A 13,199-nucleotide genomic window follows, 5' to 3' on the forward strand; every position below is an offset into this window, starting at 1 on the left:
ACAGGAAGGCAGCGGTGCGGCATCACGACGACGCAGTGTTGTACCGGCGTTTCGACGGTGGCGTTCATGAAATTTCAGGCGGTTATTCACCCATCAAAATAATACGGGGAGGTCATCTTCCAGTAAACTTGAAGGACAGAGGTGTTTTTACAGGATGCCATAAAAATTTCTTGGTTTACGTGAGCTGTTGAAGGTATTTCTTTACCCCAACTTCCTATAAACGTTAGTTTTTCAAGGATATCTAGTTGCTCTAAGTGGTTCATGAGACCAACCGCAAAGCTTACATCTATTGGTGTGAAGGCATCACTAATGACAGTACCATTGTGGATCCCCATTCATCTTAACATCTTCTCTCTTCCTCTAACATATCATCTTCTTTGCTCAACCAAACATCTAGCTAGAGATGAGATGAAGGATCCCTGATTCTTCTTGCTCTATCATATGTCTCACTTGTTCAGTCTTCAGTGTGAATCCGTGTCGTTATATGGTACTCCCTCCGTCCCGTAATATAAGAACGTTTTTGGCACTAGGGAGTAGTATATACTATCCTCTAGCTCAACTAGTAACATATATAATATCCTCTCCTCTGCTGAACTAAACTTATAGCTAGAGACAAGATGAAGTATCTTGGATCTTTATTGTGCTACCATAAGTAAAATGTAATGGGCTAGTATTGATATATGGATGGCACAACCACCCCACCTCGACTATTCGACCGCTCTAATGGAATGAGATGATCACCCTAGTTTTCCTCTCTGCTGTCATACTCAAAACACAACAGATTTGGTAATGAGAGGCCCCAGGAATACTTGAGGAAGCTGCAAGAGAGAATAATGCTTTGGTTTTAGTCTGGTTTGTCTATGTTTTTTTATGCGTTTGGCCTTAGGGTCTGCAATACCTGGGGTAGAAGCAGAACATTACTGTGTTCTAGGACAAAGGTGGGTTTCATGTCAAATTGACCATCTTTACAAGTTCTTGAAAACGCAAGACATGTCCGAGGCTAATTGGTTCGCTGCCAAGGTTTGGCATTGCCAATATTAGGCAAGCCAACATTTGGCAAACCAAAAGTTGCCAAAAGTTGGCAACTTTTTGAGAGGTGGGCAAGAACCAATTGGTAACCAACCAATTGAGAGCCAAAATTTTAGACTTGCCAACAATTGCATGCCAATTATTGGCATCAAACCAATTAGGCTCGACATTCTACAAATACAGATTAACCTGATAACTTTCACTTTGAAACAAGCACAGGCGGTGGTGAATTAATTAGTTTCCTCATTGGCACAAGGAACATAGCTTCATTTCCATATCATACAATGACTATTTTTTTACTACAAACTCATGCTACATCAATGATTTTACCACAGGCTTGGTCAGCATAATGGACTGCTCCTAGTCTTTGATAAATGTCTCGTTAAAGGGACCTACACACATGTCCTGAATTTTAAAAGAATCCCATCAGAAGCCCTATCTAAAGAAAATAGCGAAATTCTCCTAGTTATCTCATCACAAACAAACTACCCAGATGTTCTAATCTTTAAGAAAAACTCATTAGAAGTCCTATCTAAAAGAAATAGGTGGCTGCTCCTAGTCTTAAGAATTATCTCATCAAAACCACCTATTCAGATTCTCTAATCTTAAGAAAGAAAATCTCATTAGAAGTCCTATCTAAATGTTCCTACAAGGCAACCAATTTAGTCAGCGAGGGACAAAAAGTTGCAAAATACAGTTGGATTGTCCCATGTTACAAGTTACATTTTCCACAGGGTCCACACTGCAAGAACATAATTAGCAGCAGGCAAGACGCTCATCTGAAGCACCTTCAAATAAACAGCCATTCATGATATCTGCATCACCCACATAAAAGTAAGAGTTAGAGTCTGCATGATCACAGATGCAAACAAAAGCCTATTGTTTGCCAATGTTGTTCCCCATTGGTGTTCGTATAGCAGTGTTTTTCATATCTTATTTGAATGTATAATAATTTCCAAGGTTATACAAGGTGCAGATCATTAAACAGTTACAAATGGCATGTGATGATTTCGAAAGAAACATCACTGAGTAAACTGCGAGTGATCTTTTTTTAATACTCCCTCCGTTCCAAAATATTTGTCTTTTTAGAGATTTCAAATGGACTACCACATACGGATGTATATAGACATATTTTAGAGTGTAGATTCACTCATTTTGCTCCGTATGTAATCACTTGTTGATATCTCTAGAAAGACAAATATTTAGGGGAGTAGTTCATTGTGTCCCAATTAATCACCATATGTTATGGTCAAAGTGCAACGTAAACTGAAAACAGTATAAGAGTAGTGACTACATTATGAATTTATGATGCAACTCAGACCTAACCAGATCATGCCATATATTAAAGAAAATCAGCAGTCCCACTATGACTGATATATTAATACCACTAGAGATGCTAATCAAAGGAAGTATCTGACTGAACTTCTCAAGTCAAGTGAGACTGAAGAAATGAACTTGGCCCAGGTCCAAAACTGACGGTCGACATAAAGTAATGTCAGGGTAATCGTGCCTAACATCACACATATTGTACAGATGCAGATAAAATCAAATGAGACTAATATTTGCAAAGTCATGCAAAAGGCAGATCTTATTCTCTTGAATGACTAATAAATAATTCGCTAAAGGTTAAAATAGTCATCATTTAGGCTCCAAACAATAAAATAAAACTCTTATGTTGACTTAAAAACACAAGCTCATGATGCAGCTTAAATCTTAAACATTTTAATTCATGTTTCACTGGAAGACAGAGAATTAAGAAAAGCAGTACAAAACAATCAACTTCTGCGTCAACCCGGCAGCAAATAAAAATTCAAGAAGCACGTACCAATTGATCTGCAGCAGGTCTGGTGACAGAAACCTTTTGAGCCTCCTTTTAACAGAATATGACATTGATTGACAATAGAAGTAAGAAGAAAAGTGTAGCTAACTAAGTCCATTACCCATCTCATCGGTTTTGGAACTCTTATGCTGCCATAGATAAGTCATGTTAACAGACAAACAAAATGTGCTGCAAGAAAAATTGTTATACCAGGAAGCAAATGATGAATGTATATCACCTTGCTTTTTTTGTGCTTATGCACATCTGCCGAATCCTCCGTCCCCTCATGCTTCCTTTTCTGAACAATTTGTGGACATATAAAGTATAGCTAAGTGATGAGTAAGACTTGGACATACTGAAGTTTTAAACATACAGAAAATGCAGCAACCTTCTCATGATGCTTATCCTTTTTCTTATCCTTGTCCTTGTCTTTGTCTTTAGACCGATCCTTATATCGATGTTTGTGCTTCTTATGCTCCCTGTCTTTATCTTTGTCTTTGTGTTTTTTATGTTTTTTCTCTTTGTCCTTGGACTCACTTTTCGGTTTGCCCGAAATAGTAGGTACACCTTTTTCAGCCTGTTGATTGGTTTGATTGGTAAGTATATGATAGGAAAATGCAATAACACCATGAAGCAAAAGTGGGATGGCAAAAATGATCTTACAGAGGGTAAATCTACTGGAGCAGTTTCACGAAGCTGAAATGCTTGCCCCAGAGTTTCCATATCAAAGGTCTTAATAAAAGGAGGCTTATCCCTTAAGTATGCATTCTGAACGAGTTGATCTAGCTCCATTCCTTCTCCTTTCCGAATTTCAGTGTCCCCCACAACATTGTGAAGGTAATGTGTATCTGAGATTGCAAGTGGCAAAGGCCTCTTGCAGAAGAAATCATGGTGCGGCTGCAATTTGTACTGACTTATTAAATCAACAGCACCAGTGAGCTCCTTAGGTCCTGAAATAGAAAGAGTCATATTATGGACCACCAGCATTGCATATAACCAAGGCAATTTGGAGAAGGATGCACATCAAGAACCATGTCAGGAAAATGCACTCATGCATACAAGTACAATGGACACTTATTTCTCTGGTAGGGTCTAATAAAGTAGCTTGTCGTGATGCACAACAGAAAATATTGCTGTTCAACATAGACAAAAAAATGTCAACATGAGGAAATTTTGGCGATTCCAGAGATGCTGCAAACTCAAAATATCAAATGTAGGACAAAGATTGACTGTCCAAGTTTGAAAATTGAATGTATATTTCTTGTGCAATACTTTGCTGATGGCTACAAGATAACAATCGTCATAACGAATAGAGAAGTACTTCTGCATACAAGTAGAATGGTATCAATTGTGTAACATAATCCAGTAACCCACGTAATATTGGACTATTTATTACTGGTTAAAACTTGAATCTGGGTGGTCAAAAGACAGATACCTTACGAAAAGAAAAACAAAGAGAATATCAGGTAACAAACACAAATAGGCATGGCAACATCCCAGTACGTAACGAACGAAATAAACTAAAGTAGATGCTTAATGAAGCAGAGGATGCTCCCAACGGGACGGTTTCATCTTTAAAGGTGAGAAATCCATGCAACTTCCGACAATGTGTGGTATAATTGTACAAACATCCATAGTTAATTACAGAGGCAAAATTCCCTAGAGGAGATGAATATGCTTGCTAATACTACTTTTCTGCATTTTGAGAGCAGTACCTTTGCCAAACTTCTTGTCGTCAGAATCCATTAGACTGAAGCTCGATTAGGGACAGCCGGGCCTGGTCGCCGACCCAGTGCCAGGCCGAATTCCGCGGCGACGGCGCGCGAGGATGGGGCGGGCGAGGACCTCACCGTGGCTAGGGCGGACCGGCGTCGGTCGGGTGGGGTGGGGCAGCGGCCCGCGTAGTAGATCTGCCGGGGGGGGGGGGGGGGGGGGGGGAGGCGGGGAGGGGCGGGGCGGGGTGGCCGCCGATCTGGCGGCGAGGGGCGGCCGGTGGCCGGAGGAGGGAGGTCTGCGGGCGGCGGGCGGGAGGGGTTCGCCGCTTCACGCGAGGGCGAGGGGGTCGGGGCGGGGCTTGTGCTGGGAGGCGGAAGTGGGGCAGGGGCAGAGGATACATATGCGACTCGACTCGACCAGACCATGTCGGTCTCGGTCGTATCGTATCTCCGCTCCAGCTCCAGCTCCGAGGCGCGTGCCGGGGGGAAGATGTTGGCGGTCGCCGTTGGATTGGATCTCACGGTTCGGCAATCAAGGCTTACTATATCTGTGCGTGGGAAAATATCAGGTGATTCCACCTTCCACTATTCACATAATTTACGTGTCTCATAAAATAATTAAATTACAAATTTTTTGAAACATACTATAAATTTGACTTTTTTAAAAGTGGGAGATATATATGTTCTGGCATCACTTGGATATTCTCCCTTCTGTGCGTTAATTGCTCTGACAGATTTTTTTCAAAAACTAAAAGCCTTTCATCTATTAATATTACGCAAAGTACTCCCTCCGATCCATATGACGATGCTACAGCAGCAGGTAATATGGATCAGAGGGAGTAGTAGAAAGATCCCATAGGTGTAATTAAAGTTACAGGCAGGATCATAGACCTGGGCTTTTTCACTATTCTGACCCTTTCAACAAACTTTGTCACAAAATGAACTCGACGTGAAAGTATTTCACGATCTGACCCTTTTAGCAACGCCACAGCCCGCGGCGTTTCCGCCCAACATAGAAACGCCGAGGTAGCTAGCGTTTCTGACCAAGAAGAAACGCCGAGGCAGCTAGCGTTGCGGACCAGGTAAGAAACGCCAAAGGCGCTGGCGTTGCTGCACATCATTGAAACGCCAAGGGACCATGGCGTTGCTTCCCTTTTCCATGTGCATGTGAAATGTGGATGAACAACTTAACTAATAAGGCTAATTAATTATGATCAAAGAGGGTAGCAACGCCATGGTCCATTGGCGTTTCTATGATGGGCAGCAACGCCAGCGCCCTTGGCGTTTCTTACCTGGTCCGCAACGCTAGCTTCCTCGGCGTTTCTTCTTGGTCAGAAACGCTAGCTACCTCGGCGTTTCTATGTTGGGCGGAAACGCCGCGGGCTGTGGCGTTGCTAAAAGGGTCAGATCGTGAAATACTTTCACATCGAGTTCATTTTATGACAAAGTTCGTTGAAAGGGTCAGAATAGTGATTTTGTCACATAGACCTCCCGTCGGGCATAAACCCCAATACATGAAGCTCAAACTTGTATAGCCTGAACTCAAAGCACTATAACGGCTAGCAGTTTCGAAAACCTCGAACATGTTTATTCAGTTAATTCGGGTTAGTAGCCACTGTACCTGAATCATCAAACCTATTTTGGTGTCCCCTCTAGTTAGGGTTTTGACTCCTCCCGGCGACGCCTGGCACCGACGTGGAGACCGCGATCCCCTGCGTCTCCCAGACCACCAATCGCCGACGGCTTCAGACGTGTGGCGGAGGTGAGTGCTGGAGTGATCTGATTAGGGTCCTCCCACCCGTGGAAATCGTTCTCATGGAAGGCTCAACGTCGGCTTCGGCCGCGGCGATGAGCGAGATGGAAGCTATGATGAAGGAACTAGGCCTGAAAGAAGGCGATCTTGAGGATGTGGTGGTTCAAGATGGTGACATACCAGAGGAAGTTGCGTGGTCGATGGCGATCGCGCGAGTTCATATGGATAAACCCTATAGCCAGTACTGGTTCTTCCGCAACATGAGGGTGGCCTGGGATCTAGCGCAAGAAGTTAGTTTCCGCCCCCTAGAAGACAATCTCTATACTCTCCAATTATCTTGCCTTGGTGACTGGGAGAGAGTCATGGAGGACGGCCCTTGGGCCTTCAAGGGAAAAGCGGTCGTGATCGAGCCCTATGATGGATACACTAGGCCATCGTCTATTGTTCTCAGATGTGGATTCAGATTCATGACCTCCCTGAATTGTTCTTCCAATTGATTAAATCGCTAGCAGCAACTATTGGTGACTTCATATTTGCTGAACCGAAATCCCAAGACTTTGAGGGCAATTTCTTTAGGGTTCGGGTGAAGGTGGATGTCACTAAGCTGCTCAAGAATGTTGTCTCTTTGGTGGTTAAGAAGAAGAGGGAGATATTCAGGGTGAAATACGAAAGGTTGACAGATTGGTGTGCGGTCTGTGGTATGCTAGGCCATCTGTTCAAAGAGTGTGGCAATGGAATTCATCCCCCACCTGCACTAGTGTTTAAAAACCTGAAAGCAGACTGGTTCAGGGGTCCAGGCCGCGGTCCAGGTGCAGCAAGAGGTTTCCAAGGTGGACGAGGACGAGGCAATGGTTGCTCAGGCCAAGGAGGGCGTGGTTCTGGTCGAACGTAGCAAGAAAATTTTGACCCTGCTGCTGATCGGGATATAGCTATGGAAGAAGGAGATGGGAACCGCAAGCGAGGAGCCCACAACACACTTTTGCTTACGGCCCCAGGCACGAACCCATCATCTTCGATGGAGCCACAAACCCCATCCATAGCCATTGTCCCGCAGAGCCCTTCGTCAAAGCAGGATCTCAAAAGGACGAAGACCACCCCCCCTCAGACGGAAAAGAATCAAGTGAAGAACAAAACCTCAACCAACCCTAATGCGCAAACGGCAGGCCCTATCAAGGGGTCGCGCCAGGCGCAATGAGTTGCCTAGTATGGAACTGTCGTGGGGCTGGCAGACCTGCGACAGTTCGAGAGCTTCGATATCTTTCGAAGCTACATGCCCCCTCCATTGTATGCATTCTTGAAACTCAGTTGGAGGGCTCACGTGTTGAGAATCTGGTAGGAACTTTAGGCTACAATAAAAGTTTTGCTATAAGCAGCTCCTGAAGGAGTGGTGGACTAGGCATTTTTTGGAGTGAGGAAATAAAGCTCGAAGTGTTGGGTTATTCTGAGTACCACATAGATGTATCTGTTGAGCAAATGGTTGAAACCAAAACCAGAATAACATTTGTGTATGGGGAGGCCCAAACAAGTGAGAGATACAAAACTTGGGATATGTTGCATGGAATCGCAGGAACGAGCAATGAGCCATGGGTAGTGATTGGAGACTTCAATGAAGTTCTTCATGCCCATGAGCATGATGGAATTGGCCAACGGAGCCAAGCGCAGATGGATTCATTATGAGACGCTATTGACACATGTGGCTTGTCGGACATCGGGTACAAAGGACAGAACTGGACGTTTGAGAAGAAGGTGGTGGGTGGCACGTACACTAGGGTGCGTTTGAATCGAGGCGTGGCTAACCCAGAGTGGGTTCTGGCCTTCCCAGATGCATCATTGGAACACCTAGCTGCTGCTACGTCCGATCACGTACCCCTATTGCTTCAGCTCCAATCAATGCATGCATGCAGGTGGGAGCCATGGCCATTTAAATACGAGCTCTGCTGGGAATGCGACCCGATGTTGGAGACAGTGGTGCATGCGGGATGGAGTCATGCGGCTGGAGATTCGGTGGGCCAGGTGAAAGCGAAACTCCATGCACTATAAGGCGACCTGGCGACATGGGATCGGCTGCACTTTGGCAGCGTTCGCAGAGAAATCGTGGATTTAAAAAAGGAGCTACAGGTGTTGCGGGGATTCCCAGGAAGATCCAGCCCATCGCGACAGGAGACAAAAATTTGTGATCGCCTGGTCGAGCTATTTCACCGTGAAGAAATCCTGTGGAGGCAAAGAGCCAGGATTGACTGGCTCATGCATGGCGACAAAAATACCTATTTCTTCCAGTCGAGAGCGAGCAGGCGACAGCGGAAAAAACAAATCAAGTCATTGCAGTATGCTGATGGGAGGGTAACGGAGAATGTGACGGAGATGGAAAGCATGACGACCACCTTTTATAAGGATATGTACACGACGGAGGGGGTGGGAGATATGGCTCAGGTGCTAGATACAGTACCACGCAAGGTCACAGAGCAATGAATGTGTCGTTAAATGCACCATACAGCGCGGAAGAAGTTAAAACTGACATGTTTCACATGTTTCCACCAAGGCACCGGGACCAGACAGCTTCCCTGCTCACTTTTTTCAGCGGCACTGGGAGACATGTGGAGATGAAATCACCAAAGTTGTGATTAGAATTGTTGAAGGCACCGAATTGGCAACGTGCATCAATGAGACAGTCTTGGTGTTGATTCCTAAGGTAAAAAATCCAACTCTTTTGAGCCAGTTCTGGCCAATCAGTTTATGTAACATTCTGTACAAAATTGCATCCAAGGTGATTTCTAACTGGCTGAAGGTGATACTACCTGAGATTATTTCTGAGGAACAGTCTGCTTTTGTTCCGGGTAGACTTATTACTGACAACATCATCACAGCCTACGAGTGCCTACATTTTATGAAGAGGAATAAAGCTAAGAAGCATCAGTCTTTCGCCCTGAAGCTAGACATGATGAAGGCCTATGATAGGGTGAAGTGGCCATACTTGAGAGCAATAATGGTTAAACTGGGGTTCATTGAGAGATGGGTGGACATAGTGATGGGACTGGTCACCACAGTAAAGTTTTCTGTTATGTTCAATGGAAAGAGATTGGAGGAGTTTGAACCGTCGAGAGGGATCAGACAAGGGGACCCAATATCCCCGTACTTGTTCTTGCTAGCAGCAGAGGGCCTATCATGCCTGTTGAAATCAAAAAATGAGTCATCCAAGTTGAGTGGTTTACATGTGGCTCCCACGGCGCCACAAGTTAGCCATCTTTTATTCGCAGATAACAGCCTGTTGTTTTGTAAGGCAAATAGTGCGGGAGCTAATGAGGTGAACCTAGTACTGGACACATACTGCCAAGCATCAGGTCAGCGAGTGAACTTTGCAAAATCATCAATCTTCTTTAGGAAGGGAGTGCCAGAAGCTACCAGAGATGAAATAAATGCCATCAGATATTGGGAGTTCGAAGAATGGGGCTTTTAAATACCTCAAAGATCGGTTATGGAGCAAAGTGCAGGGCTGGGTGGAAAACACCATGTCATCGGCAGGCAAGGAGGTTTTAATCAAATATGTGGCTCAGTCAATACCAGTGTTCTCCATGTCCTGTTTTAAACTTCCAAGGGGATTATGTGAGCATTTCAACATGCTCATTAGGAGGTTTTGGTGGGGAAGCAAAGAAGGCAAAAGAAAGCCTCATTGGGTATCGTGGAAAAGCATGACGCAACCGAAGGGAATGGGAGGCCTAGGTTTTAAAGATTTTGAACTATTCAATATGGCGATGTTGCTGCGACAGGCATGGAGACTGCTCCAAGCACCAGAATCCCTGAGTGCCCGCTTGTTGAAGAGCATATATTTCCCTGGAACCACCATCCTGGAGGCGACTTTGGGCAACCATCCAAGTCAGATATGGCAAGCCATTATCGAAGGTAGGGATACCCTTAAGCAAGGGCTCATCTGCCGAATTGGTAATGGTCAATCTACTCGCATTTGGGAGGACCCGTGGCTGCCAAGAGATGAAATGCTACGACCATATGGAAGCATTCACCCTAATCCACCAACCATGGTTGCGGAGCTCATCGACCACACAAGCGCTACGTGGAATAGTCAGCTAATCAACCAAGTGTTTATGCCTATGGATGCAAGCATCATTTTGGGGATCCTAGTGTGCACCCGCAACCTTCAGGATTTTTGGAGCTGGAATTTTGAAACAAGTGGAAACTTCACCGTCAAATCAACTTATCATATGCTAGTAGCAATAAGACAGCAACGGGAGGCATGGCTTGAAGGTACGGCTGGTACCTCAAATACTGCAGTCGAGGAAGGAGCATGGAAAACATTGTGGAGGACCCAGGTTCCGGCAAAGGTGAGGATGTTCCTCTGGCGCTTATCGAAGCATTCTCTGCCTATGAAGGACGTCCAGGCTCATCGACACATGGCTGATAATGCTCAATGCGGATTGTGCGGTTCTCCTGATTCATGGAGACATTCTCTAGTAAACTGCACTAGTTCGAGATGTGTGTGGGAACTAGTTGATGAGGAGCTAGCACAAAGCCTGGTATCGAACACGGAACCCAACGCCAAGCAGCGGCTTTTCACCTTCATGCAGTCACTCGCTCATGATCAATTTGTTTTGCTGGCGGTCACACTCTGGGCGATATGGACTGCACGTCGCAAGGCTATTCATGAAGAAATTTTCCAATCGCCTCAAGCAACTAATTCGTTTGTCAGGCGATTCATTGATGAACTCAATATGATCACCATGAGAAGCCCGACGACGACAAGTGGAGCTCCAGCAATGGGGCAGACACGGGCGATTCGCCCCAAGGCTCCCCCTGCCGGTTTTGCCAAGATCCAGGCAGATGCTGGAGTGAGAGCGAGGAAGGGTGGATCGGCTGCGGCAGTATGCAGGGATGGGCAAGGCAATTACCTTGGCAGTTTAGCGTTTGTGGTAGCTGGCCTAGAGGACCCAGCAATTCTTGAAGCAATTGCTTGCCGGGAGGTGTTGGCGCTGGCGGAAGATCTTAACATCCACAACTTTGTCATTGCATCTGACTCCAAACAAACGGTGGCTGATATTTCATGTGGTGGCAAAGGAAGGAGTGGTTCTATCATACAGGAGATTAATATTAGAGCTTCTATGTTTCAATGTAATTTTTGTTTTGAAGGTCGTGCGGCTAATGTCGACGCACACAAACTAGCCAAATACTCACTTAGTCTCTGTCCGGGGCGCCATCTCTGGTTAGGCCAACCCCATGATCCGAGTTGTATCCCACCTCACTTAGTCTCTGTCCGGGGCGCCATCTCTGGTTAGGCCAACCCCATGATCCGAGTTGTATCCCACCCTTTGTGGTCTTTGATGAATAAAATTTGGCTTTCCCCTAAAAAAAATCTAAATCAATAGCAATTCAACCATTCATTTATATAGTTGCAAACAAATGCAACTACTAGCAAAAGCACAAGATGTTCATAAAAAAATTGCATCCTCAAAACCAAAAGCAAACGAATCAGTTGTCTGAGCCAAATGACTCAATTTTCGGCCTCTTCCCCTCCCCTTTGTGCAAAGCATGCGATCATTCTATCAGTCTGGAGGTACAAGGTGGCACATGCCCGAACTAGCAAAGCAAGAGAATGACATGATCAACAAGTTGCAATGTAGAGAAAATCAATCAAATAACCAACACATGGAGCAACATGAAGCAAAGCTTACAAGCTCGAGGAGACACGCCACTTGGTATTCGGTTTTGCATTTGTGCATATGCACCACAATACGGTGGCTTAGTGTCTTAGGAATAAGATCATGGATCTGTTGGGGAACGCAGTAATTTCAAAAAAATTCCTATGCACACGCAAGATCCATCTAAGTGATGCATAGAAACGAGAGGGAAGAGTGTTTTCCATGTACCCTCGTAGACCGAAAGTGGAACCGTTATGACAACACGGTTGATGTAGTCGTACGTCTTCACGATCCGACCGATCCTAGTACCAAAAGTATGGCACCTCCGCGATCTGCACACGTTCAGCTCGGTGACGTCCCGCGAACTCTAGATCCAGCTGAGGTCGAGGGAGAGCTTCGTCAACATGACGGTGTGATGACAGTGATGATGAATTTACCGACGCAGGGCTTCGCCTAAGCACTGCAACGATATGACCGAGGTGGAAATCTGTGGAGGGGGGCACCGCACACGGCTAAACAATCAACTTGTGTGTCTATGGGGTGCCCCCTCCCCGTATATAAAGGAGTGGAGGAGGGGAGGGGTCGCCCTCTCTATGGTGTGCCCTAGGGGAGTCCTACTCCCACAGGAAGGAAGGAGGAGAGAGGGAGAAGGAAAGGGGGGCTGGCCCCCCACCCCAATTCGGATTGGGCTTGGGAGGGGGGGCGCCCCCACCTTGGCCGCCGCCTCCTCTCTCCCACTAAGGCCCAATATGAAGGAAATATGCCCTAGAGGCAATAATAAAGTTATTATTTATTTCCTTATTTCATGATGAATGTTTATTATTCATGCTAGAATTGTATTAACCGGAAACTTAGTACATGTGTGAATAAATAGACAAAACAAAGTGTCCCTAGTATGCCTATACTTGACTAGCTTGTTTATCAAAGATGGTTATGTTTCCTAACCAGAGACATGTGTTGTCATTTTATGAACGGGATCACATCATTAGGAGAATGATGTGATGGACAAGACCCATTCGTTAGCTTAGCATTATGATCATTACAGTTTCATTGCTACTGCTTTCTTCATGACTTATACATGTTCCTCAGACTATGAGATTATGCAACTCCCGAATACCGGAGGAACACCTTATGTGCTATCAAACGTCACAACGTAACTGGGTGATTATAAAGATTCTCTACAGGTGTCTCCGATGGTGTTTGTTGGGTTGGCATAGATCGAGATTAGGATTTGTCAC

General features: G+C 45.2%; 1 protein-coding gene across 3 annotated transcripts; it reads right to left on the reverse strand.

The window, feature by feature from the left end:
- Window positions 1–1,255: 1,255 nt before the first annotated feature.
- LOC123110302 (probable mediator of RNA polymerase II transcription subunit 19b) lies at window positions 1,256–4,787 on the reverse strand. 3 transcript variants are annotated; one of them, XM_044530786.1, is made up of 6 exons: window positions 4,564–4,786; window positions 3,512–3,798; window positions 3,237–3,425; window positions 3,087–3,146; window positions 2,855–2,997; window positions 1,256–1,844 (listed from the first exon to the last, which is right to left on the reverse strand). In XM_044530786.1, exons 1-5 carry the CDS (start codon window positions 4,592–4,594, stop codon window positions 2,953–2,955), a joined length of 612 nt encoding a protein of 203 aa, XP_044386721.1. In that variant the 5' UTR covers window positions 4,595–4,786; the 3' UTR covers window positions 1,256–1,844; window positions 2,855–2,952. The 3 variants fall into 3 exon arrangements, with proteins under 3 accessions (XP_044386721.1, XP_044386720.1, XP_044386719.1); XM_044530785.1 differs by having other exon boundaries at window positions 2,855–3,146; window positions 4,564–4,787; XM_044530784.1 differs by lacking the exon at window positions 1,256–1,844 and having other exon boundaries at window positions 1,858–3,146; window positions 4,564–4,787.
- Window positions 4,788–13,199: the final 8,412 nt, after the last annotated feature.

Source organism: Triticum aestivum, chromosome 5B (genome assembly GCF_018294505.1).
Source record: "Triticum aestivum cultivar Chinese Spring chromosome 5B, IWGSC CS RefSeq v2.1, whole genome shotgun sequence".
Classification (NCBI taxonomy): Eukaryota; Viridiplantae; Streptophyta; class Magnoliopsida; order Poales; family Poaceae; genus Triticum; species Triticum aestivum.